Source organism: Lissotriton helveticus, chromosome 1_2, assembly GCF_964261635.1.
Source record: "Lissotriton helveticus chromosome 1_2, aLisHel1.1, whole genome shotgun sequence".
NCBI lineage: Eukaryota > Metazoa > Chordata > Amphibia > Caudata > Salamandridae > Lissotriton > Lissotriton helveticus.
The window spans coordinates 72,562,220-72,586,168 of NC_136058.1; the positions used below are offsets into that span (position 1 = coordinate 72,562,220).

The 23,949-nt window shown below is 47.0% G+C and overlaps 1 protein-coding gene across 1 annotated transcript in view; it reads left to right on the forward strand.

Moving 5' to 3' along the window:
- Positions 1 to 18,443, forward strand: part of RPE65 (retinoid isomerohydrolase RPE65) — a 148,786-nt gene extending 130,343 nt beyond the window's left edge. Inside the window, exon 13 of the mRNA XM_078673423.1 lies at positions 17,918 to 18,443. Coding sequence (XP_078529549.1) covers positions 17,918 to 18,069 — 152 coding nt within the window. The 3' untranslated portion in view covers positions 18,070 to 18,443. The remainder of the gene's footprint in view (positions 1 to 17,917) is intronic.
- The last annotated feature ends 5,506 nt before the right edge of the window (positions 18,444 to 23,949 follow it).

The following is a 23,949-nucleotide window of genomic DNA, read 5'->3' on the forward strand; positions in this document are numbered from 1 at the left end:
CCGGAGGGGGGTCACGCGGCCCCCCTCCCCCTAAAATGTAAAGAAAAAACGAGGCAGAGCCCCGGGGGATGGGGTCCCAGGGCCCAAAAAACTGTTAAGGAAGGGGGGCCACAAAGCCCTACTTCTAAAAAAGAAAAGAAGAAAAAAAAAAGCTGGCATCGTGCTGGAGGCCCTGCCCCCCCTCCCACCAACACTATGCAAAGTAAGCGCGCCACGGAGCTGCGTTGCAGAGTGTTGCAAAAAGGGGCATGACCTCTGAACACCTCTCTGCAACGCTGCTCCCTGGCGCATGCTGAAGGTACCTGGTGGGCTAGTTGACTCCCAGGGACCCTCAGGATTGAAGAGGAATTAATTCCCAAACTTAAAATGTGCCACAGGTCGTGTTTGCACACATGTCACCTCAGGCCCCGCCCCCTTCCTTCACCATTGTGCAAACACGCCACCTGGCGAGTTTTAAGTTGGGGAATTAATTCCCCTTCAATACTGAGGGGCCCAGAGTTCCAACTAGCCCACCAGGTATCTCCAGTATGCGTCAGGGAGCTATGTTGCAGACAGGTGTTAAGAGACCATGCCCCTTTGTACACCTCACTGCAACACAGCTCTGGGGCGCTTACTGGAGGTACCTAGTGGGCTAGTTTCACCCTAGGGACCCTTAGGATTCAAGGGGACTTAATCTCCCAACTTAAAACGGGCACAGGGCGCATTTACACAGTGGTAAAGGGAGGGGACGGGGCCTGAGGTGACGTGTACTGTGGCGCGTTTTAAGTTAGGGAAATAATTCCCATTCAATCCTGAGGGCTCCTGGGGGCTAACTAGCCCACCAGGTGCTTCCAGTAAGCGCCACTGCACTGTGTTGCAGAGAGGTGGTCCTGGCCGTGCTCCTTTTTACACCTCTCTGCAACGCAGCTCTGTGGCACTTACTGGAGGTACCTAGTGGGCTAGTTTGACCCTAGGGACCCTTAGGATTCAAGGGGACTTAATTTCCCAACTTAGAACGGACACAGGGCGCGTTTACAGTGGTGAAGGGAGGGGACGGGGCTTGAGGTGACATGTGCAAACACGCCCTGTGGCGTGTTTTAAGTTGGGGAATTAATTCCCCTTCAATCCTGAAGGCCCTTGGGAGCCAACTAGTCCACCAGGTGCTTCCAGTAAGTGACACTGCGCTGAGTTAAAGAGAGAGGTGGTGCAGGACGTGCCAGTTTTTACACCTCTCTGCAACAGTGCTTACTCGAGGTACCTAGTGGGCTAGTTTGCTAGTTGGACTGAAGGCATGTTTTAAGTTAGGGAAATAATTCCCCTTCATTCCTGAGGGCCCCTGGGGGCTAACTAGCCCACCAGGTGCTTCCAGTAAGCGCCACTGCGCTGTGTTTCAGAGAGGTGGCCCTGGCCGTGCCCCTTTTTACACCTCTCTGCAACGCAGCTCTGTGGCTCTTACTGGAGGTACCTAGTGGGCTACTCTGACCCTAGGGACACTCAGAATTCAAGGGGACTTAATCTCCCAAATGAAAACGGACACAGGGCGCGTTTACACGGTGGTGAAGGGAGGGGATGGGGCCTGAGGTGACGTGTGAAAACATGCCCTGTGGCGTGTTTTAAGTTGGGGAAATAATTCCCCTTCAATCCTGAGAGCCCCAGGGGGCCAACTAGCCCACCAGGTGCTTCCAGTAAGCGCCACTGCGCTGCGTTGCACAGAGGTGGTCCAAGCTGTGCCCTTTTTTACACCTCTCTGCAATGCAGCACTGTGGTGCTTACAGGAGGTACCTAGTGGATTACTCGGACTCCAGAAACCCTCAGGATTCAAGGGGACTTAAGCTCCCAAATTAAAATGGCCACAGGGCGCGTTTACACAGTGGTGAGGGGATGGGGCCTGAGGGATATCTAGTAACGACTAGTTGAACTGCAGCTCTTTGTAGAATTATTTTGATATTGGATACTATAATATTCACTGCCCACTGCTAATCTCATCCCATAATGCTTTGCAGGGCCTTTGGTTGGGATTGTTTTTTTGCCAATAACTATGCTTGGGGTGGTCCTAAGAGGATGGGACCTCCATCGAATTGTTCAAGAAGATGTGCTTTTTGTTTTCAAGGCATCTGCTTGGTTCTCTCCCTAGGTTAGGGAGGATCCCAAAATCATCACTTCTCTCACTGCTTGCTAATTTTTCAGTTTCACTTTTGTGAAAGTACTATATTATCTTTAGCATATAAAGATAGAGATACTTATTTTATAATAGCTGGCACTGTGCAAGATGCCATTTGCAATTATTTCACAGTGCAGACAAGTACACAGTGCCATCAGCTACGCTACACAGTACTACGTGTACTACATGCAGTTCAAAGTATACTACGTGCAACTACGTGTAGTGCTACTACGCAAACTACGCCCAGGGTTACTACACACTTGTCTTTCACACCTTCAATTCCCCAGTCAGTATCCATACACTTCCAGCAAACAACCTGTCACTCCTCTTGCAGTCCTCTAGTGACCCATTCAGCACCATGTACTAATCCATTCACTGCGCCAAAACCCAAACACTTATAAATTCACCCAGGCACTCTCCTTGCAGTACTCTAATCATTCAGTCATTATCCAAGTACTCATGCAGCGAGCCAGGCCTTAGCACATGGACTGCTTTAAACCCCTATCCAGTATGCATGCAGTCCTCTAACCACCTACACACTTGTCTTTCTCACCCTCAATGCCCTATTCAGTATACATACACTTCCAGGAAACACCCTGTCACTCCTCTTGCACTCCTCTGATGACCCATTCAGCACCATGTACTAATCCATTCACTGCGCCAAAACAATATTTCAGTTTCAATATTTTAAAAAACATTTTTATTTCCATTTATATTAAAAATATATATTGTAATTTAAAAAATAAAATATGATGGCGTGGCCAAGATGGCGAGGTGAGCGGTCGCACTCCCTGCGAGCTCCCCGGAACCTGGACCCCTGAGCCCTGTTTTCATGCCGATCTCCCCCCGATCAGCCTAAAACTTGCAGCGGAGGCGGTGGTGCTGCCGAGGGTCCTTTCTGAGCCTGCATCCACCCCGGGGACTGCGCCGGAGAAGCTCCGTGGCGCAGGCCGGTGCTGACGCCAGAGGCGGGAAGGGCTGCGACCTACGGCCTGCCGAAGCATCGGATGGCGAGGTGCCGAGGCCCACAGCGGATCTAAGGGCGGCGGACTGGCCAAATAAACAGCGGAGGCTTCCGCAGAGCAGCGGACGGAAGCCCGGGGACTGCGAGGCGACTGGAGGTGGCCGGCGGTGCTGCCGGGGCTCCCCCAACAGCAGGGAGCTTCTACGCAAGGCCGAGGACGCGGCCTATGGGCGGAGCTACCCGGATTCCCGCACTGGACCGGGAGAGCGCGGCGCTTGCCATCGGCGGAGGAGTGGTGAAGGGCCGGTGGGGACAGAGAGGTCGAAGGGAAGCAGGCCCCCCGAAGCGACGAGGCCCACTGGTTGCCGAGAAGGAATAGGCTCCGGACTGGCCCCACCAACGGAGGACGGCCTCATTGGAACACGGCCGAGTGTGAGGCCGGTCGTGACGCAGATAAATATTAACACCCACTGGGGCCCTCACGGTGGAATGGCCTCGGGACTGTGACAGAGGTGAGGCTTACCTGCAACGGTATTTGAAGAGCAGGGCGCTTCGACAACCAGACACAGCGACAAGGCCTTCCGATCTGCGCCTCCGCATGGAACAGGGGTGTGGCCGAGGGTGGCCCCGAACTTGAGGCGACAGACGCGGGCCCCGAGGCGGACGAGCTGAGGCGTGGAGCACGCGCCCGTTCGGCGCCGGCAGCTAACAGAGGCGGCAGCGCTACGAGAGTGATATCTGCAGGAGCCCGAGAGAAGCGCATCCCTTGGTGAGGAGTACACTGGCGGTCTGCTGGGGCGGTCTGTAAAATTGCACTGGGGCCGGCTATTGGGGGCTAGCGAGGAGCAGCCCAAGTACTGCGAGGGGGCTAAGGCAGGCATCTAGCCCACAGTCTCTGTCCGCGGCGGTGAAGACCACCCACAGATCGCTACCAGGTTGGTGTGTAACGAAGAATCCCGAAACGGACGCCTTTATCGGACACATCTGGTGCCCATCAGGATCACAACAGCGGTCCGGATTTCGTGGATGGACAGACCTGAGCCGCACTAGTCAGAACGGACCACCGCGTGGCTAATCAGAGGGCAGTAAACCGGCCACCGCACTGCATCTGCACTCAGTGAGCGCCTGAGTGCTCTCGTGCTCTGAGATAGAGCCGGACAGCCCCACTAAGGAGGTGAGACTGACCATCGGTGGAGGGCAGGGCAGTCTTCCCGGACTACCAGTGACCCCGGCATACTGCTGGCTGTCTCCAAGGGCCGAAGACCCGCCAAGCCCCTCCCCAGCAGCTTCTGCCTCTAGGATGGCCGGCAACAGGGGGGGGAAGAAAGGAGAACGGACACTACCAGAGATGCTAAACAGGGGATCATCGAAACAAGATAAAGGACAACACTCACCGGGCCCCTCGCGCAGCCTGCCAGAGGCGGGACGGGGAGAACCGCCGGTCACTAGGTCCTTCCTGGAATCTCTTTTCAGCTCGCTGCGGGAAGACTTTCAGACTCTAAAGCAGGAAGTGGCCGGAGAAGTCCGAGAGGTGCGGAGAGAGGTGGGTAGCCTCGGTGAAAGAGTGGCCAGCATGGAAGAAACCAGACACTCGAGGGATGAAGAGGTCGGACATCTGCAGCAGGAGGTGCTGCAACTGCGAGAACAACAGCTGGACCTCCAGGCCCATGCGGAAGACCTGGAAAACCGATCCCGCCGGAACAACATCATCGTCCGGGGGGTGCCTTCCAAGGAAGAAGGAGAGGACACTGCTGGATACTTGCAGAGCATGTTTAGAGAGATACTGGGCGAGTCGGAGGACTTTCCTATCAGGATTGACCGGGCACATAGAGTGGGCACAGCGCGCCGGTCCTCGGCACCTCCGCCGGATATGCTAGCCTTCCTGCCGGACTTCCCACTTAAGGAGCGAATCCTGCGTGAAGCGAGGGAACGACAATCACTCCGATTCCGTGGGCACCCAGTTGCACTTTTCCAAGACTTATCGGCGATCACGCTGCAAAAACGCAAATCATTCAAAATAGCAACAGACTTTCTGAGAACCCATGGGATACAGTACACCTGGGGACATCCTTTCCGTCTCATCTTCCGGTGGAATGGCGTCCTACACCAGCTCCGATCGCTCCAGGACACTTGTGAGGCGTCTGACGAAGAAGCACACACACCACGTAGAAGGCGCATCACCAGAGATGGCTGGCAGAGGGTCTCTGAACGCCGATCCTCTGCTTCTTCTGCTCGACCGGACTCGCCTACCATCTGGGCCGGGATGGACGGGGCGCTCCAGGAGACGGCCGGTCACACTATCTCGAGTGATATCGCGCTGACAGCCTGAGGCGACTCCGGGGGGAGATCAACACAGCTTATTTCGCATTGCAGGTTTGGGGGTTCTGGGGGAAGGGGGTGGCGGGCGGGAGTGTAGTGGCTGGACGTCCACTTCAGTGACTTACCACGGACTTGTCCCTTGAGGACCGGCCTGTGACTATGCCGTTGTGGAACTTGTTGAGGGCGGGGGGGGGTACGGAAGGGGGTACGGGCTGCTTTCAGAGGGGAGGGGGTGGGGTGGGACGGATAGGAGGGGAGGGGGGCAGTTGGGGTGGTGTCGGATTTGAGTTGAGGGGGGGTGGTTGCAGGGGGGGACGGAGGGAGTTCTGGTTGGGAGGGGGGGAACCGGGAGGGGAGGGCGGGTCGTCCAGTGCACTATACAGGCTTCATTCATTCCAGCGGCGTCTAACCACCCCGCCCCATTCTGGTGGAGATTCTGCGCTTTCACTTTCACTATGTCTCATGCTTACTACAACTCTTAAGGTGGTAACCCTCAATGTCAAGGGACTAAACAACCCGGTCAAGAGACGGGTGGTGTTGTCTCTCCTAGAGGGCACCCGCGCGGATATCTGTCTTCTTCAAGAGACCCACTTGCTGGCCCGCGACTCCCATAGGCTGCGCTCCCATAAATTCCTGACACAACTATTTTCCTCTAGCACGACTAAGACAGCGGGCGTGGCAATCCTAGTGGCCAGACACTTCAGGGGAGAAGTCCTTCACAAACTTGCAGAACACAAAGGCAGGTTCTTAGTCTATAGAGTTAGGGTTGGGGGGTTACTTTTACGATTGAGTCCTTGTACAGCCCTAATGACCAGCAGGATCGCTTCTTACGTTCGGCCTTGGTGGACGTTACCGCCTCACAGGATAGGCACATTATTATTGGGGGAGACTTCAACATGGTCTTCGACTCGGCCCTAGATAGATCCGCCCAACGCTCCCCGCAGGTCGGAGAGTTCTCAGCCGGGAGTCGGGCGCTATTGTCGGAGGTAGACCTCCACGATCTCTGGCGTTTAATGCATCCCGTTGATCGGGGATATTCTTACTACTCCCACGCGCACAAAACGTAAGCGAGGCTAGACCACCTTCTGGTCACGACCCCGGTACATGCTCTGGTCACTTCATTCGAAATGGGAGTGATATCCCTGTCGGACCATGCCCCGGTCAGCACCACGCTCAGTCTGCCGCCGGTGTCCTGCCCCCCCAGGGTTTGGCGTCTTAGAGATACCCTACTGCACAAGAAAGTGGTGGTTAAGCGTATAGACGTTGCGATCCGGGATTATCTATCACACAATGATAACCCCGATACCTCCCTGGCGACACAGTGGGCGGCTCTGTAGGCAGTCCTCAGGGGAGAGTTTTTAGCCATCTCCTCGGCCGAAAATAGAGAGCGACAGGATAAGAGGGAGGAACTCACTCAACGGGTCCGCAAGCTCGAACAGATACACCCCCGGGCGGGGGCCCCCCGGATTTGGAAACAGCTTAAAGGGGCGAGGAAACTCCTAACGGCCCTGGACATGGACCGAGCGGAATATGCTGCGCTTCGTTTACGTCATACCTACTACACTGGGGGGGACCGCTGTGGCCGCCTGCTGGCCAATAGGCTCCGAGTGACGCACCAGAGTCAGACGGTGAAGGAGATCTCCGACCCTACGGGGTCGATGGTCACGGAAGATGCCCACATCGCCGAAACCTTTCGCAGGTTCTATGCGGATCTCTACACTGGGGACCCCCCGGATGGAGCCGCGACATCGGCATACCTAGATTCGGTCACCCTCCCGTCCCTTACCCCTCCGCAGGCGGATCACATGGAAAGGGACATTCGAATTGAGGAGGTGATCTCTGCCATCGCCAAACTTAAGCATGGCAAGGCTCCGGGACCGGACGGCTATACATCCCTTTTTTATAAAACGTTCTGTGCGTCGCTAGCTCCGCTCTCACCCGCCTATTTAACTCCTTCGCCGCTCCGGGGGCCATCCCGCCTGACCTTTTGAGGGCCTCTCTCACGGTCATCCCCAAGTCGGGGAAGGACCGATCGCACTACGGCTCCTACAGACCGATCTCTCTCTTGAATGTCGATCTTAAGCTATACACCGGGATCCTTGCGGCCCGATTGGCCCCTCACCTACTGGGTCTGATAGACCCAGACCAGGCGGGGTTTGTCCCTGGGCGGCAGATAACACCAAGAGGATTGTCCACCTCATAGAGAAGGCCTCCCGTATCCCTGGCGAGAGGATGATCGTGGCACCCTTTCCTGGTTGGGCAGAATAGCGGCGGTTAAAATGACGATCCTGCCCCAGGTTCTGTACCTGTTCAGGGCTTTACCACTTCAACCCCCCACTGGGTGGATCCAACAGACACAGGCAGATCTTTCGCGCTTTATCTGGCAAGGCAGGAAGCCCAGGATGCGTAGGGCGCTTTCTATGCTAGCTCCTGAGGCGGGGGGGCTCGGGATCGCGGACCTTCGCAAATATTTTCAAGCGGCTCAGTTGCGATATCTTGTGGAGTGGAGCAGGTCGGAATCAGATAAGCACTGGCTTTTCCAGGACCAGGCGGTGGCGGGCCGCCCCCTGCAGGAAGTGCCGTTTCTGCGGCCACCTCATCGCCCTGCGAATTTGTACGCTTCTTTTGTCACCAGGGTTCCCCTGCGAGTTTGGGACGCTACCAACACTGTTCACAACCTCACCACGTTTCCGTCCCCACTTACGCCACTGGTGGACAACCCGGACTTTACTCCAGGGATGGAGAGGGGAGCCTTTACCCAATGGCGAGCGGCGGGGTGTCGGGCCCTATGCCACTTGTATGGCCCAGAAGGGGTCATTTCCTTTCCGCATTTTCGACAGGAATACACGTTCCCAGAGTCTGAAAGACTCCGCTACCTGCAGGTTCGCCACTGGGCGTTGCACCCACAGGTGCGAGACGCGGCCGACAGTCAGCTACTCCCGTATGAAAGGTGGCTGATGACGCGCAAGACTGATGCAAAATTGATTACGGACCTCTACAAACTACTACAATCACCTTCTTCTCACTTTTATAATCCGGGGAGGGAGCGGTGGGAACGGGAGTTAGGCAGGACATTGAGCCATAAAGAATGGGAGCAGATACACTATAGGGCACGACACTCGGCTTACCACATGGGGCTCACTGAAACACTAACAAAGGTCTCTACCTACTGGTACTATACGCCAGAACGGGTGCATGAAATGGACCGGAGTAAGGATAGCGATTGTTAGAGGGGATGCAAACAAGTAGGTACACTGACACACATTCTATGGGATTGTCCACTGCTGGCATCCTACTGGAAGGAAGTACTGGATGAGGTAGACTCCCATTTCGACACTGAATTACCGCGCTTCCCAGCGTACATCCTCTTGGGGCTCCCAAACAGATTGATGTACCCACTCAAAACCCGCAGAGGCAGACAGATAGCCATAGCTCTAGGCTCAGCGGTCCAAAACATCTTGCAACTCTGGCGCACTACTACACCTCCCTCTATCATGGGCTGGCTCCATCGACTGTGGCATATCCTGGGCATGGAGAAAATGTCACTCACGGTAGCGGGGGATATAGAGCAATTTGAGGACCTCTGGCAGCCGTTCCAGTCCCTGTTGGTCACTGAATTCAGGGAACTCACCTGCCCCAAATACCTCCGCCTCCTGCGGCTCACGACACCTACAAAACTGACCACTTGAACAGGCACACGATTAATCTCTTTGGCTGCAAACACAACAATGATGGACAGAATGTGGATCAATGTCACACATTCACCCCAGTCCAAAGATCTGGGCCCAAATCCATCGTTTTTCCACTCCACACCACCCTGGGTTAGACAATGGCAATATGCAAATCAGCGCTGACCCTGTGCCCCATGGGAACAGTCCAGTCCGAACTACAAAAGCCATGTCCTTCCCAGAACGGAAACAAGCATCCGAGGACCGGCCCGGTTTCGAGGTAACACCTCTCTTCAGCCCGGCTAGCTTGATTCCAGTGGTGTGGAGTGCCTGGGACTCACGTCTGAGCATCCCCAGTACACTTAGAGCGGTAACTGCAAACACAACAATGATGGACAGAATGTGGATCAATGTCACACATTCACCCCAGTCCAAAGATCTGGGCCCAAATCCATTGTTTTTCCACTCCACACCACCCTGGGTTAGACAATGGCAATATGCAAATCAGCGCTGACCCTGTGCCCCATGGGAACAGTCCAGTCCGAACTACAAAAGCCATGTCCTTCCCAGAACGGAAACAAGCATCCGAGGACCGGCCCGGTTTCGAGGTAACACCTCTCTTCAGCCCGGCTAGCTTGATTCCAGTGGTGTGGAGTGCCTGGGACTCACGTCTGAGCATCCCCAGTACACTTAGAGCGGTAACTGCAAACACAACAATGATGGACAGAATGTGGATCAATGTCACACATTCACCCCAGTCCAAAGATCTGGGCCCAAATCCATCGTTTTTCCACTCCACACCACCCTGGGTTAGACAATGGCAATATGCAAATCAGCGCTGACCCTCTGCCCCATGGGAACAGTCCAGTCCGAACTACAAAAGCCATGTCCTTCCCAGAACGGAAACAAGCATCCGAGGACCGGCCCGGTTTCGAGGTAACACCTCTCTTCAGCCCGGCTAGCTTCATTCCAGTGGTGTGGAGTGCCTGGGACTCACGTCTGAGCATCCCCAGTACACTTAGAGCGGTAACTGCAAACACAACAATGATGGACAGAATGTGGATCAATGTCACACATTCACCCCAGTCCAAAGATCTGGGCCATTGTCTAACCCAGGGTGGTGTGGAGTGGAAAAACGATGGATTTGGGCCCAGATCTTTGGACTGGGGTGAATGTGTGACATTGATCCACATTCTGTCCATCATTGTTGTGTTTGCAGTTACCGCTCTAAGTGTACTGGGGATGCTCAGACGTGAGTCCCAGGCACTCCACACCACTGGAATCAAGCTAGCCGGGCTGAAGAGAGGTGTTACCTCGAAACCGGGCCGGTCCTCGGATGCTTGTTTCCGTTCTGGGAAGGACATGGCTTTTGTAGTTCGGACTGGACTGTTCCCATGGGGCACAGGGTCAGCGCTGATTTGCATATCGCCATTGTCTAACCCAGGGTGGTGTGGAGTGGAAAAACGATGGATTTGGGCCCAGATCTTTGGACTGGGGTGAATGTGTGACATTGATCCACATTCTGTCCATCATTGTTGTGTTTGCAGTTACCGCTCTAAGTGTACTGGGGATGCTCAGACGTGAGTCCCAGGCACTCCACACCACTGGAATCAAGCTAGCCGGGCTGAAGAGAGGTGTTACCTCGAAACCGGGCCGGTCCTCGGATGCTTGTTTCCGTTCTGGGAAGGACATGGCTTTTGTAGTTCGGACTGGACTGTTCCCATGGGGCACAGGGTCAGCGCTGATTTGCATATCGCCATTGTCTAACCCAGGGTGGTGTGGAGTGGAAAACGATGGATTTGGGCCCAGATCTTTGGACTGGGGTGAATGTGTGACATTGATCCACATTCTGTCCATCATTGTTGTGTTTGCAGTTAATCTCTTTGGCTGGCGGTGCCGGGGCGGTAGACGGGGATCAGACCTGTGCACTGGACGAAGGGGGAGGGGGGGGGAGAGGGAGGGGATCCGGGAGTTGGGGTTGGGGGGGGGGGAGTTTGGGGGGGGGAGTTTGGGGGGAGAAAGTTGTCCTATTTTAGCAACGTTACATGCTCTTAGCCTCAGTGCGGACTGGTCTGCAGCCGGACTATCCCTTTGTAGATGCTCTGCCGAGAACGTGGCCTTAGCTGCAGGACCTTCCGCCTCATACGCTTTGTATGTTTGTTTATGTGTACTACGCCAATAAAATACTTTAAACCTAAAAAATAAAATATGTAAAAATAAACAGTTAAAAAACTGTAGAAAATCAGGATAAAAAATACATATAACTATTATTACATTTAAAAATTATCATTTAAAAAACCTTTGAAATTCATTGAAAAAAACATAGGTTTCAGACATGTTATAGTTAGGAATTAGCATTTAAAAGACCTTAGAAATTCACTGAAAAAAACGTAGGTTTCAGGGCTGTTATAGTAAGCTGGACATTTCACTCGTACAAAACCATTGAAATTCCTCCGTTATAGTTAGTTCTGCTAACTATAACTCGCGCGCCCGCAATCCACTGCTGATGATGTCACAGATTACATCATTCATGACATGGTCAGTGACATCACTGATGACATCTCAAATGACTTGACTTAAAAGTTTTACCTCCGACACCATGGATAAGAAACGCTCTTATTTTTGGAAACAGAAGTCCCTTTTATTGACTCTGCTATTCTTAATACTTTTTAGTATTAAGAATAGCAGAGTCAATAAAAGGGAATTCTGTTTTCAAAAATAAGAGCGTTTCTGATCCATGGTGTCAGAGGTAAAACGTTAAAACTTGTTGATCCTGATTCTGGCCTCTGACCACCTTAACCGAATCAATCTCCACTATTTGATATCCGACATCTCAAATGACATCACTGATTACATCATCCACGTGACAAACAGATACACCTCCTCATACACTAGTATAACCTTTTATCACTCACTGTAAAATACAGAGTACCATATTTGAATCCATTGACACACCAATACTAGTTTCTAAAAACCCACTCAGTGATTCCTAGATCTACTCACACATCTAATCACTTACCTAAAGATTCACTCATACATGCTGTCAATGATCAATAGAACACTATCAAATATACTTATATATCTATATCGACATTACACACCAGCACACATCCTATTCACTTATGCAGTCATCCTACTCACTTATGCAAACAATGGATCATACTTATATTTAGTCAGCTACACACTTATACAAACACCACTTCATTTATTCATATAGATAGTAACTCATACTTAGTGTGTTGTAAAATCACTATTACAAGTATACAGTTATCCACAGTCACTCATACAATCTCTGAGTCTTATGTATACTTATTTATATACAACTGTCACATACACTGCCTTTTTTTTCTAGTTTGTTGGACATGTACCATTGAGCTATATATATGCTCATCAACACACCCATAAAGATATTCACTCACCCAAACAACTGTAATAACATGCAGTCTTAACCTCATATACCTAATGAATCAACTATTCACACATCTTTGGGCAGTCACACACCCCCACCGACCCACTCACACATTCACTCTCCCATTCAAATACTCAGTTAACTAATCAATAACTAATATAGACATTCACATAGCTAGTAACCAACTGGTGCAGCAGTTTACACAACAATTGACAAAGTGATACAGATATTCATACAGTTTAGTCACTATCCAATATATTTAGTGAGACACTATAAATTAGTCAAGTAAACAGTCAATCACACTGCTACTAAATCCTCCATCCAGTTATTTATATATCCACTCATTCTTCAATGCAGATTGCTATATATATATATATATATATATAATACATATTCAAATAACGAACCAAACCACATTCATTGGATGATGTCATCAGTGATGTCATCAGTGATGTCACTGACCATGTCATGAATGATGTTATATGTGACATCATCAGCAGTGGATTGCGGGCACGTGAGTTGTAGTTAGCAGGACTAACTATAAGGGAGGTATTGCAATGGTTTTGTACGAGTGAAATGTCCAGCTAACTATAACAGCCCTGAAACCTATGTTTTTTCAGTGAAAAAAAAGAAATATATATAGAGATATATATATATATATATATAACAACAATAATATTAGCATTGATGTGATTAAGATTGCACCAAGCTTAGCACTATTGCTTGTGATATCTGCTATACTCTTTGAGCGGAGAATGAAACTTTGCACTTTAAAGTGAAACTGTTTTTGCACAATGCACAAGTCACTGTACCTTCACAGAGAAATTGCACCGGTCACTTTAATTTGTTTAAGATGCACTGTCACTTTAATGTTGTTGCAACTTTATTGATGTATAAAAACACAAATAAATGGCTGCAGCCTTGGGTTTGAGAAAAACCGCCTTGCGAGCGAAACGCGTTACCTGGTTGTGTGGTCGTAATAAAAACTCTTCAAACAGCGAGCCAGAGCGTGCTGGATTCTGGTTTCATGTGAAGCAGGCTTTTAGAGTGAAATATATATATCGCACATATACACAGTGGGCAGTTGCCACTGTGCAGTTTGGTTCAGACACACTTTTCATCGAAAAGGCATTTTTTGATTTGCTTAGAACGTTTGACCCTATAAATTGACTTGCATGAAACTTTCCTTTATAACAATTCAGGCAGCTAAGTTCCGGTATACCAAATGACGCTAATATACATCCACAGGGAAAAATGCTATGGTGGGCATTATGTTTATCATTTCACATTTTTTGCTCCCCAAGCAAATTTTTCTGAAAAAATAGAACAAAAAACGCTGCCACCTTCTCTAAGGTGTTGGAAAAACATGTAAGTTCAGTCATCTCAGGCTACCTAGAAAATAAAAATCTGCTGCATGCCACTCAAACAGGTTTTAGAACAAGCTGTAGCACAGAAACAGCGCTGCTAGAGGTTACGGAGCACATTAAAGAGAAGCTGGATCAGGGGTAAGAGCAGTCTTATTTTTGCTGGATCTCTTGGCGGCCTTCGATACGGTCCCTGATGATAGGCTATTGAAACGGTTTCAGAATATTGGAATCAGTGGTACTGCCCTAAAGTGGCTTACCTCTTTTCTGGAGGATAAAAGTCATGAAGTCTGGACCCCTCCGTACACTGCCGCCATTTCGAAACTGAAGGTGGGCATCCTTCAGGGCTCCGCTTTGTGCCCTACACACTTTAATGTGTATTTGACCCTACTGGCAGTTTTTGCTAAATCTTGTGGTGCCAAAATAATATCATATGTGGATGACACCCAGCTTCCTGTCACTTGGGAAAAGGGTGCAGTCTTTGAGGGAAGAAGATCAGAATCTTCCTCTCTAGGATGTTTAATTGGCTGGCAATTAATCAACTTAAATGCAATCCTGATAAATTGGAGATTACACTTTTTGGTACTCCACCTTTTGAGCACTGAAGATCCTGGTGGCCCCAAGACACATCTCCACCTACCTCTTCCCAACACACAGTAAAAAACCTGGGCATCCATATTGACAACTCTTTATCTATTAAAGATCAAATCCAAGTGGTAATAGGCACCTGTTTCGGGCTATTATACACTCTTGAGGAAATTGTTGCCTCTTTTGTCTATGGCCACTAGGAAAACAGTAGTCCAGGCCTTAATTACCTCTAGGCTAGACTACGTAATGTATTATACTTGGGTTTTCCTGAGTATCTTCTGAACAGCTTGCAGGTGGTTCAGAACGCAGCAGCAAGATTAGTCCTTATTTTGAACTCCAGGCCCATTTATCCCGCATCTCAGAGCTTTGCACTGGTTGCCAGTGAGAAAAGGATTGTTACATTAGGAAGAGAATACTTCATTATACCCCCTCTATAACTCTGAGGTCTTCATTTAACCATATGGCTACCTTACCTAGGATTCGCTGTGTCAGAACTGGAAGCAGATCCTTCATGTTTCTGGGAGCCCAATCTTGGAACCAACTTTCAGTGGCCCTCAGAGCCACGGTGGAACTTTCCATTTTCAGGAGGCAACTAAACACATGTCTATTCTGTAACTAAGTGGGTTCTGGGATAAAGTGGAGAATTACCCGATAGTGCCAGGACACTCTGCTGAGTAGCGGTGCGCTTTATAAATGCAGGTTCATTCCTTCATTAATTCATTCAGGTCGGACGTGTGGGTCCCAATACCAATAATTAATGTGAACCAACCAAATCAAGGGAAGATGAACAATTCTAGCATTACTTTGGGAATCATCAGATAAGGATACCACAGTCTGATTACTGTTAGGCAAGCAATCTTACAAACTGATTTTGAACTATGCATGGTGAGGATTTGGTTTTGGGGTTTGGGATAGTGGCTCCTTGATGACAAGTGGGATGAGAGGTGCACTGCTGAGTAGTAAGTCAAGGGAAGGGGAATACCATGGTCCGCATCAGCCCAGGCACATAGGTATCTTGAGCAATGGGATCTGGGCAGCTGCAGCCCAGACACATAAATAGCATGCAAGTTCTTGCATTAACACTAAAGCAGCTACATTTTACTGGAAAATGGTATATAACAAGTGGTCCTCCTTCACAGCAGCATCTCTATAAATTACATTTAAGAAGCGGTTGCACAGAAGGAAATACAGACAAAACCTGGCGGAATCAGCCATTGGCAGGGGCAAAACGGATGCCTAAACACGCATATTGATGTACTAAAGCCACTATTTCATGGCCTATTCAAATGTGGAGGAACTTCTAATGGACCACGGCTGAAGCCTCCAGTTGCACTCCACATTGATGATGACCTATCAGGCGCAAGTCCTCCTCCTTTATTGCCTAAGAGTGGTTACCCTATGTAGGGTGAGCCTCACAACACAAATTATCCCAGCCCTGAAAACTCCCTGAGCATCACGTTCCTTTAAATTTTGTTCGGCTCTCTTGAAATACATTTGTTTTGTTTCTGCAAAAGAAAAAATAATGCAGAGTGGGTGGCACGATTGACATTAGGGTTGATGGAAGCACTTTTTTAGCAAAATTATCCCTGCTGACGGGGTCAGAACTTTACATATGGTCTACAGTCATCTTACAGAAGCTGGCCCAGTTGGCTGTCTACTAAACTGAACATAAACCACATCGCTTTCACTGACTAGTCATGTTCCTCAACAATATGGAGATGTTACTTTTTCACCCGGAAAAGGCAAATCAGTGCCTTAATTTGGTGAGACCTCAACTACATTTTGTACCATTGATCACAAACCACTCCTCAAAAGGGTTGCAATAGTGTTAAAATAGTTACTTCCTTCTTCCTGAACCACATGCATCAAGTCAAACTTGACCTTCCTTTCTAGAAGGCCAGTGTCTAAAATAGAATACCTCAAGGATTAGCTTTGTCACCTACGCTATTGAATAATTACTTGGCACCACTCACTGATTCTTGATTCCCGCAACATTGGTTACCAAACTAATGTTTGTGACATGCATCTCCATCTCAGACTTGATGATGAACCGGTTACAGGTTCAGCTCTGGAGAACAAATAAGCTTGCTCTGAGCACAAGCTCCTCATCCCCTTCTGCTCCCCATGACCTGGTAGTACAAAATTGAAATAAAGTTTATCAGCAAGCACTTCCAGAAACCAAAATGCAGTCTCGCAAGTAATCCTGTCCTTCTTGGTGTACGGCAATGGCATCTATACAGGACTCTTCTCTCTAAATTACAAAAGTTCAGAATCATCCTGCTCCACTAATATTCAGCTTAAAACTGAGAAAACATATTACAACAATAAATGTTCTCCATTGGCTACAGATAAAGGTGATATCTAAGCATTCCATCCATCACTTTTTAAATACTTTTGTATGTCACCGTAAGTTAGATAGGTATGCCCAGTTGTGAGTCTCGTGCACACAGTATCACTGGAACCAAGGTATACCCCGTTGACGAGCCCATAACAAGGGCAAAACTGGTCAGGTGTTGCATGTGTTTCGGTTCAGAGAGAACCTGGCTTGACAATTTGGGCTGAACTGTTCCCATTGGCGCAGGGTCAAGACTGATTTGCGTATAGCTGGATCCAAACTGAGGTGCCATGGTGTGCAAAATAACAATGGGGTTGGGATTGAACCATGAGTAATTGCCAGTGGCTGAGATTTCTTGAAGCTTTCCATCCATCACTTTTTGTAAAGCAGAGGTCACAATTCCGAACCCTTTGTACGGTCCATAAAACTGTACATGGGCTCTCCCCACATTAACTTGCCAAGATGTTTACTCCTTACCACACTTTAAGAAGGTAAGGTCTGCCAAATATAAATGATCTCCATCGGACAGACCAGAGATTTGGCAGACAATCTCTACATACTCAAGGCTCCTCTCTATGGAATACTCTACCACCACCTCTGAAGCTGGACAATGATTTCTTCAAATTCAGGAAATCCCTAAAACTCACTGCTTCATTCAGGACCATTGGTATCCTCTATTCGTGTATACCTTAATGGCCAACGGGCAGCTTTAGGGCCTTCCAGGATTCTGAACACTTGCTCACCTAATGGTGAGACACCAAAGACCGATTAGCGCCTCAGCATCCTATACAAATTATGTGACCTTGTAATCTGCACCAGCAAAATCTTTGACAAAGGTCATCTTTTTACAAGGATGCGGTCTCTACTACTACTGACTGACTATACTCTTGGAGTGATACTCTCCTTTCTCCCTTCCTTGCATCTCCTCCTTGAGTACTCATACTTTCCAAAGTTGATATTGAGCACTTCACAAAAGAATAAAAATAAGTGGATAAATAAATATACATTAAGCTAACAAGCAGTGATGAACTGTATTTAATGTTTTGGGGAGTTAGTTGTACCACTGTTTTATCGAATACCATTTTATTATGTCAGTAATTAATAAAACGTGTCCCCTTTTAATTTCACAGGAGTGGTGCTGAGTGTAGTCATCAACCCTGGACCAGGACAGAAGCCTGCATTCCTCCTAATATTGAATGCAAAAGACATGAGCGAAATTGCTAGAGCAGAGGTCGACACAAACATTCCCGTCACCTTTCACGGAATGTACAAGAAAGATTGATTATAAAAACCACTGTTTACGTTTTAAGTTATCACCTCTTGATAAATTCTTTCTGTTTCTACCTAATTCCTGAACTCACCACTGGTAATTTAGTAACCACTCTTGTGATATTACCATGATGTATATACTTTGTCTTTGACCTTACAGTATGTGAAATTATATTATAAAAACACTCTTATTTATCACAGTAGTAATAAAAACTGAATTCCATTGTATTACAATATAGGAATGTTATAAGATATTAAGTATAAATATTTTAGGATCCAACTTATGCAAAAGATACGAATTATGTAAACAGTTGCATATGTATAGACCAGCATCTGTACTTATTCATGTATAGTACTGTAGGATGATTAAAATTAATTTTAAATGTATTGCATATATTGGATCAACAAATCGTGTTTGACTATTTCGATATTTCAACACATTTCAAGTATTTTCTAGACTTACTGAGATATAACCATATATATTCACCAACATGGATATGTAAAGTATGGCGACTAGTAGGAAAGAAGATTACAAGGTACTAAAGATTGACAGTGGAAAAAACATTGTCTCACTCTTAAATACAAAAAAGACTGAATAACATACTGCTCAGATAGCCCCTCTGGACCCAATAGAACACTTTACCCTTACACAGATGCACAACACAATTTACCCTGATTGGGATAACTGCAATACTTGTCTCTAATGCAAAATTCCTAACATTTAATACGAGTACATCTTTTTTAAGTGACCTAAAACACTTACTAACAATTGTGCTCTATCTATAATGAAGAAATCTGTAATCGTTAATACTTCCCATTGTCTTTTGCACCACCACGTAACCCCATTATCATCATACTAGCCTGAGTTCTCCTCAAAACCACGCAGCATAATAACGAGGGCTTTATCTCTGCTTTTTCGGCTTAAAAAGCCAAAAAAAAGCAGACAAAACTATCGCCCTATTTACAAGAGGGTGCTAACATACATAATCGCATGTTAGCACCCTTTTTCCTGACGCCTCCCTTTGCATCTCTAATGAGATGCAAAGTGGGCATCACTGGGCGTACCCCAATGGACTACCTTGTTAAATATCGCTGATGTTCACATCGCAGTAATTACAAGGCAGCCCACAGGATTTTAGCACACGTTAGATTTTGGCGAAAACAGCGTTTTTCGCCAAAATCTAACGTCTGCTAAAATCCTGACTTAGCTAACCCTCACATAGGGGGTGGATTATGCTGATACGACCGCATGGTCGTATCAGCAAGGTTATTGCCCTTTTGCAGGGAACATCGCTGGAAAACCAGCAATGTTCCCTGTAAAACTGCGATTTCCCCGCTATCGCTGGTATTTTTATCACCCTGGGGAAACGGGTTGTTAATAACGAGCTACCAGGGCGATAAAGTCCAGCAATGGACGGCGATAAATAAAAAAAGCGCTAGGCGCGCTCTGCGTTATTTATCGCCGTCCCTAGATAATAAGCCCCCACATTTTTAAGCTTCAATGTATCATTTGCCAGGGCTCCCTCTCATGCAAAGCCTGTACCATTTGAAATTAAACGCTCAAGTGATCGCACAGATCCAAATCTAGGAAGTCCACACACTTTACACAATTCTTTTGTGTTTCAATATTCTGACCTTCTCTGCTGTGTCGCACTTATCTCTTTTCCAACATATTTTAAAACCAACTTCCAGCTCCTATCACCATAAAATGTTGTGTTAATGTTTATTCTGGTTTGCCTACCTCTCCTCTTTCACCATATTCTATCGCACAGTGTTTTAATATCTTGTACGTGAAATTGTACAGTATAATTATTAAAGAAATACTATATATTTCACTGTGCATAAGTAATATAGTAAAGAATGGATTATTTTGTACCCAGTTTTTCTGATAAATACTTCAGACCGTAGATTCCTCACCTTTAGAATACTCCCACACACCAAACTGAATCTAGAGAATGTGTCAGAAATTGTCTTGCGCACTCATAGGTGTGTGGCTCCCCAAGGACTCTATACCACCAAGGAAGTCAGGGTGTGAAGCTGTATATATCGACCACAGTGCATGCTGACATCAGTTCCTTTCTTTCTCCATCCTTCGATACAGATCCGGACCTCCACTCTCAACTTCAGGGGCCATCCAAAGGCTCAAATTTGCAACTGGTGTGTTCTGGAACAACATTCCTACCAAAGACAACAGGATTCAAACCATGCCGGATTGCAAAAAGCAGATGTGGGTCACAGACCCACACAAGGTGTGTCTATGGTGCTTGAGCTCCAGGCACAACTCTTAGTCTTGGCAAAAGTTGGCCCTCATGCACCAAGCACAAGAATAGAATGTGTTTGAAGCATAGGTGCTTAAATGTAATTGGGCCAGTTTTACTGATCATGCCTCGTTTCTCCACTTGCTGCGATTGTGCCAGTCATTGTTGTTTGTGTCTTGTTTAGTCTGCTTTTTCCCCTCGAGTATTTCATCAAAATGAGGGAAGAGGAATAGGTGTCCTATCTGTTCCCCATAACTAGGTAAGTTTCATCAAAAAGGATAGGACACTTGTAACCACTTACTCCAAGAGATATATTGAAATATGATGAAAAACCCTCATAAACGTTGTGTTTTACGAGAAGCGGTATATGTTGTTCTCCGCCCCACACAAACGTTATGGCAACAGTCATTGGGTTTTTGCATTCAGTATCTTGCCAGCCTCACCCGAGGCGATCTCTGGTTTTATCGTGGCAGTGTCCAGAGAAAGTTTGAGTGACCCCACTGAAGCTGAAAAAGTGAATAAAATAGTTTCCAGGCGATACTGTATTTTATTCAAATCGCTGGTCCACTAATTAAAATATAAGGGTATGCTCTGGGGATAATTAGGAATCCTTAGCATAGGTCATTAGGACAGAAAAAACGTCAACATGTTTCTGCTCTCTTGGCCCATGGGTCTAAGAGCATTCGTCAGGACAACAATAAACACACACAGTTAAAAATATATATTGTCACTATTTTGTGACAATAGTGGGTCTATACAACATAATAGTCTTACCCATGTAGGTTCTGAATAGTCACCTAGAGGATTAGAAAGGAAAAAGGGGGGGTGACAGGTGGCATTTTAACAGTTTTCTGTTAAAAAACGTGGTCATTAAGAACATGCATTGTGTTTTTTCAAAAGTTATACGCTCATGTTAGAGACATATGCAAGTTTTAGGAAACAAAACAACATAAATGACATCATGGCGAGTTAAATCAAGGAGTGGTGTATCAGCGGTACGTAGTGCACAAAAAGCGAAATCATTTGTGACATTGTATAACTATTTTTAAATCATACCTCTATTTAGGGTGTACACAGAATGAACCTGGATAGGGAAAACGGAAGTATTATGAAAATACTACTCGTACCGAGTGTTTGGTGCTCAATTACCTCATGTGAGGTCTTACCTTTAGGTAATTGTTACCAGGTCCCGTCAGGAGGTACGGACTTTAAGTCCCAGGCTATAAAGATACCAAGAGGGGGGTAATTGTGAGGTTGCTGTCTGCCGGTGGCATTGGGGCAGCGAGCGGTAGGGGAAACACTCACCCGCGTTGGAAGCGTGTTCCGCGTCTTGTGCTGGCTCTGCCTCCTGGACGCTGGGAGCACGCTTCCGATGGCGTTTTCTTCGTTATCGCCCATTGCGCTAGAAAGAGGACTGCTTTGCAAATGATCGAGTGACCTGATTAAACTCAAAATTAAGCGGTTTAACTTTCTTCAAGTGCAATAATTTTCATTTTAGCGTTAATAGGGGAAAATGTTTGTAATTACCATAACGCTAGATGGGAAGCACAAAATTTGAAAAATTTTTTGAAAAAAATGTAAAGAAACGTTATCTCGTGTTGGACTTGCACTTAGATGTTGTATTTCAACGTGCAAAGTGGTGCCATGAGATTTCATCATTTAAACCATACTGATTCGTTTTCAGACGGTCAACCCAACGTTGTTCCTTTTCATACAGTACCTTTTCAACATTGGGTGTCCCTTCTGGTATTTTTTCGATGACAGTCCATCTCAAGTCCTCAATGCTGTGATTTTGCTCAACGAAATGGGAACAGAGTTTAGTGGTGTTCTTTTTTAGGCGAATATTACTTTTATGTTCCCCTATTCGTAATTTCACCTTCCTGCAAGTCATCCCGATGTATTTCTTTTCACATGGACAGGTGACCATATAGATCACATGGGATGAATTGCAGTTGCTATGTTGTCTCTGTGTCCAATTCAATGTGGGGGAAAGTTGTAATGTTTTTGAGCTGGTGGTTGATTTGCAGGCCAAACATGAACCACATGGGTAATGTCCTGTTACAGGGGCCATGTGGGCATTCCTAATTGGTTTGGTTAGGATGGCTTGTCTGGGGCGAGTATGGACCAACATATCACGTAAGTTCTTGGTTCGTTTATTGGCAAAGCGTGGTTTTGGCCAGTTGTATTGTCCTGTATTTACAATGTGCCAGTTCTTCTGAATGAGTTTGTTTACTTGGTATGATGCTGGACCAAACGTAGTCACACAGGTCATGAGGTCCGCATTTTCTCTTTTTTCAAATGTAGTCAGTAGATTTTCTCTCGGTTGGTTCAGGGCTCTTTTTTGGCACTTTTTTATGGTTGATGTTTTATACTCCCTTTGTTGTAATCTGATGCTGAGATCCTTTGACTGGACAAGATAGTCAGTTTTTTGGCTACAATTTCTTTTGAGACGTAAAAACTGGCTGTATGGTAAATTGTCCCTTAATGGTTGGGGATGGTAACTTTTATAAGACAATAAACTGTTCTTGGCCGTTGGTTTTCTGAATGTTTTTGTCTCAATTTTGTTATCCTTTGAGTATATAGTCAGATCTAAAAAGTCAATGCTTTCTTTATCAGCTATATATGTAAATCGAAGCCAAGGATCGCGTGTGTTCAGCCACTCCACAAATAGTTTCAAGTCGTGGTTATTGTGCCAGATCAAAAGAACGTCATCGATATAACGTTTCCAGTAGAGTATACTGGAAACGTAAGGGTTGGTTTGTGTCAGTACGTGATTAGTTTCAAAGTTGCTCACGTAGAGTCCTGCCACCGAGGGGGCAAAAGCACTCCCCATTGAAGTCCCGTGACTCTGTAAGAACAGCTGTTCTTCAAATTCAAAGTAGTTCTCTGTGAGTGCCATCCGGCAACACTCTAGGACAAAGTGTCTAGGTGTCCTAAAATCCCAAGTTTCCATGAAGAGAACATCCTCTAACATTTCCAGTGTCTCTTTTTGGGGCAGACTAGTGTAAAGGGATTCAATATCTAATCCCACTAGAAGCATCGTAGTGGGGTCAAAAGATTGGTCTTTAAGTTGATTTAACAAATCTCTAGTATCTTGTAAATACGTAGGAGTTTTTTTGACCAGAGGCTGGAGGAATTGGTCTGCAAATTTGGAGAGGGGTTCTAGTACTGATCCTATGCCGCTAACTATCGGGCGGCCTGGTGGTGGTGTTCTGTTTTTGTGTGTTTTGGGAAGCGAGTAAAAGTATGGAGTTTTTGGATTGTCTGTCTGTAAGAAATCCGCTTCTTTCTTGCTTACCCAGCCATTTGTTTCGGCTTCATACACCATCATAGCGATAGTCGTTTTCAATCTTATACAAGATCGTTTTCAAGATTCTACGTTATACTCTACTGGAAACGTTATATCGATGACGTTCTTTTGATCTGGCACAATAACCACGACTTGAAACTATTTGTGGAGTGGCTGAACACACGCGATCCTTGGCTTCGATTTACATATATAGCTGATAAAGAAAGCATTGACTTTTTAGATCTGACTATATACTCAAAGGATAACAAAATTGAGACAAAAACATTCAGAAAACCAACGGCCAAGAACAGTTTATTGTCTTATAAAAGTTACCATCCCCAACCAT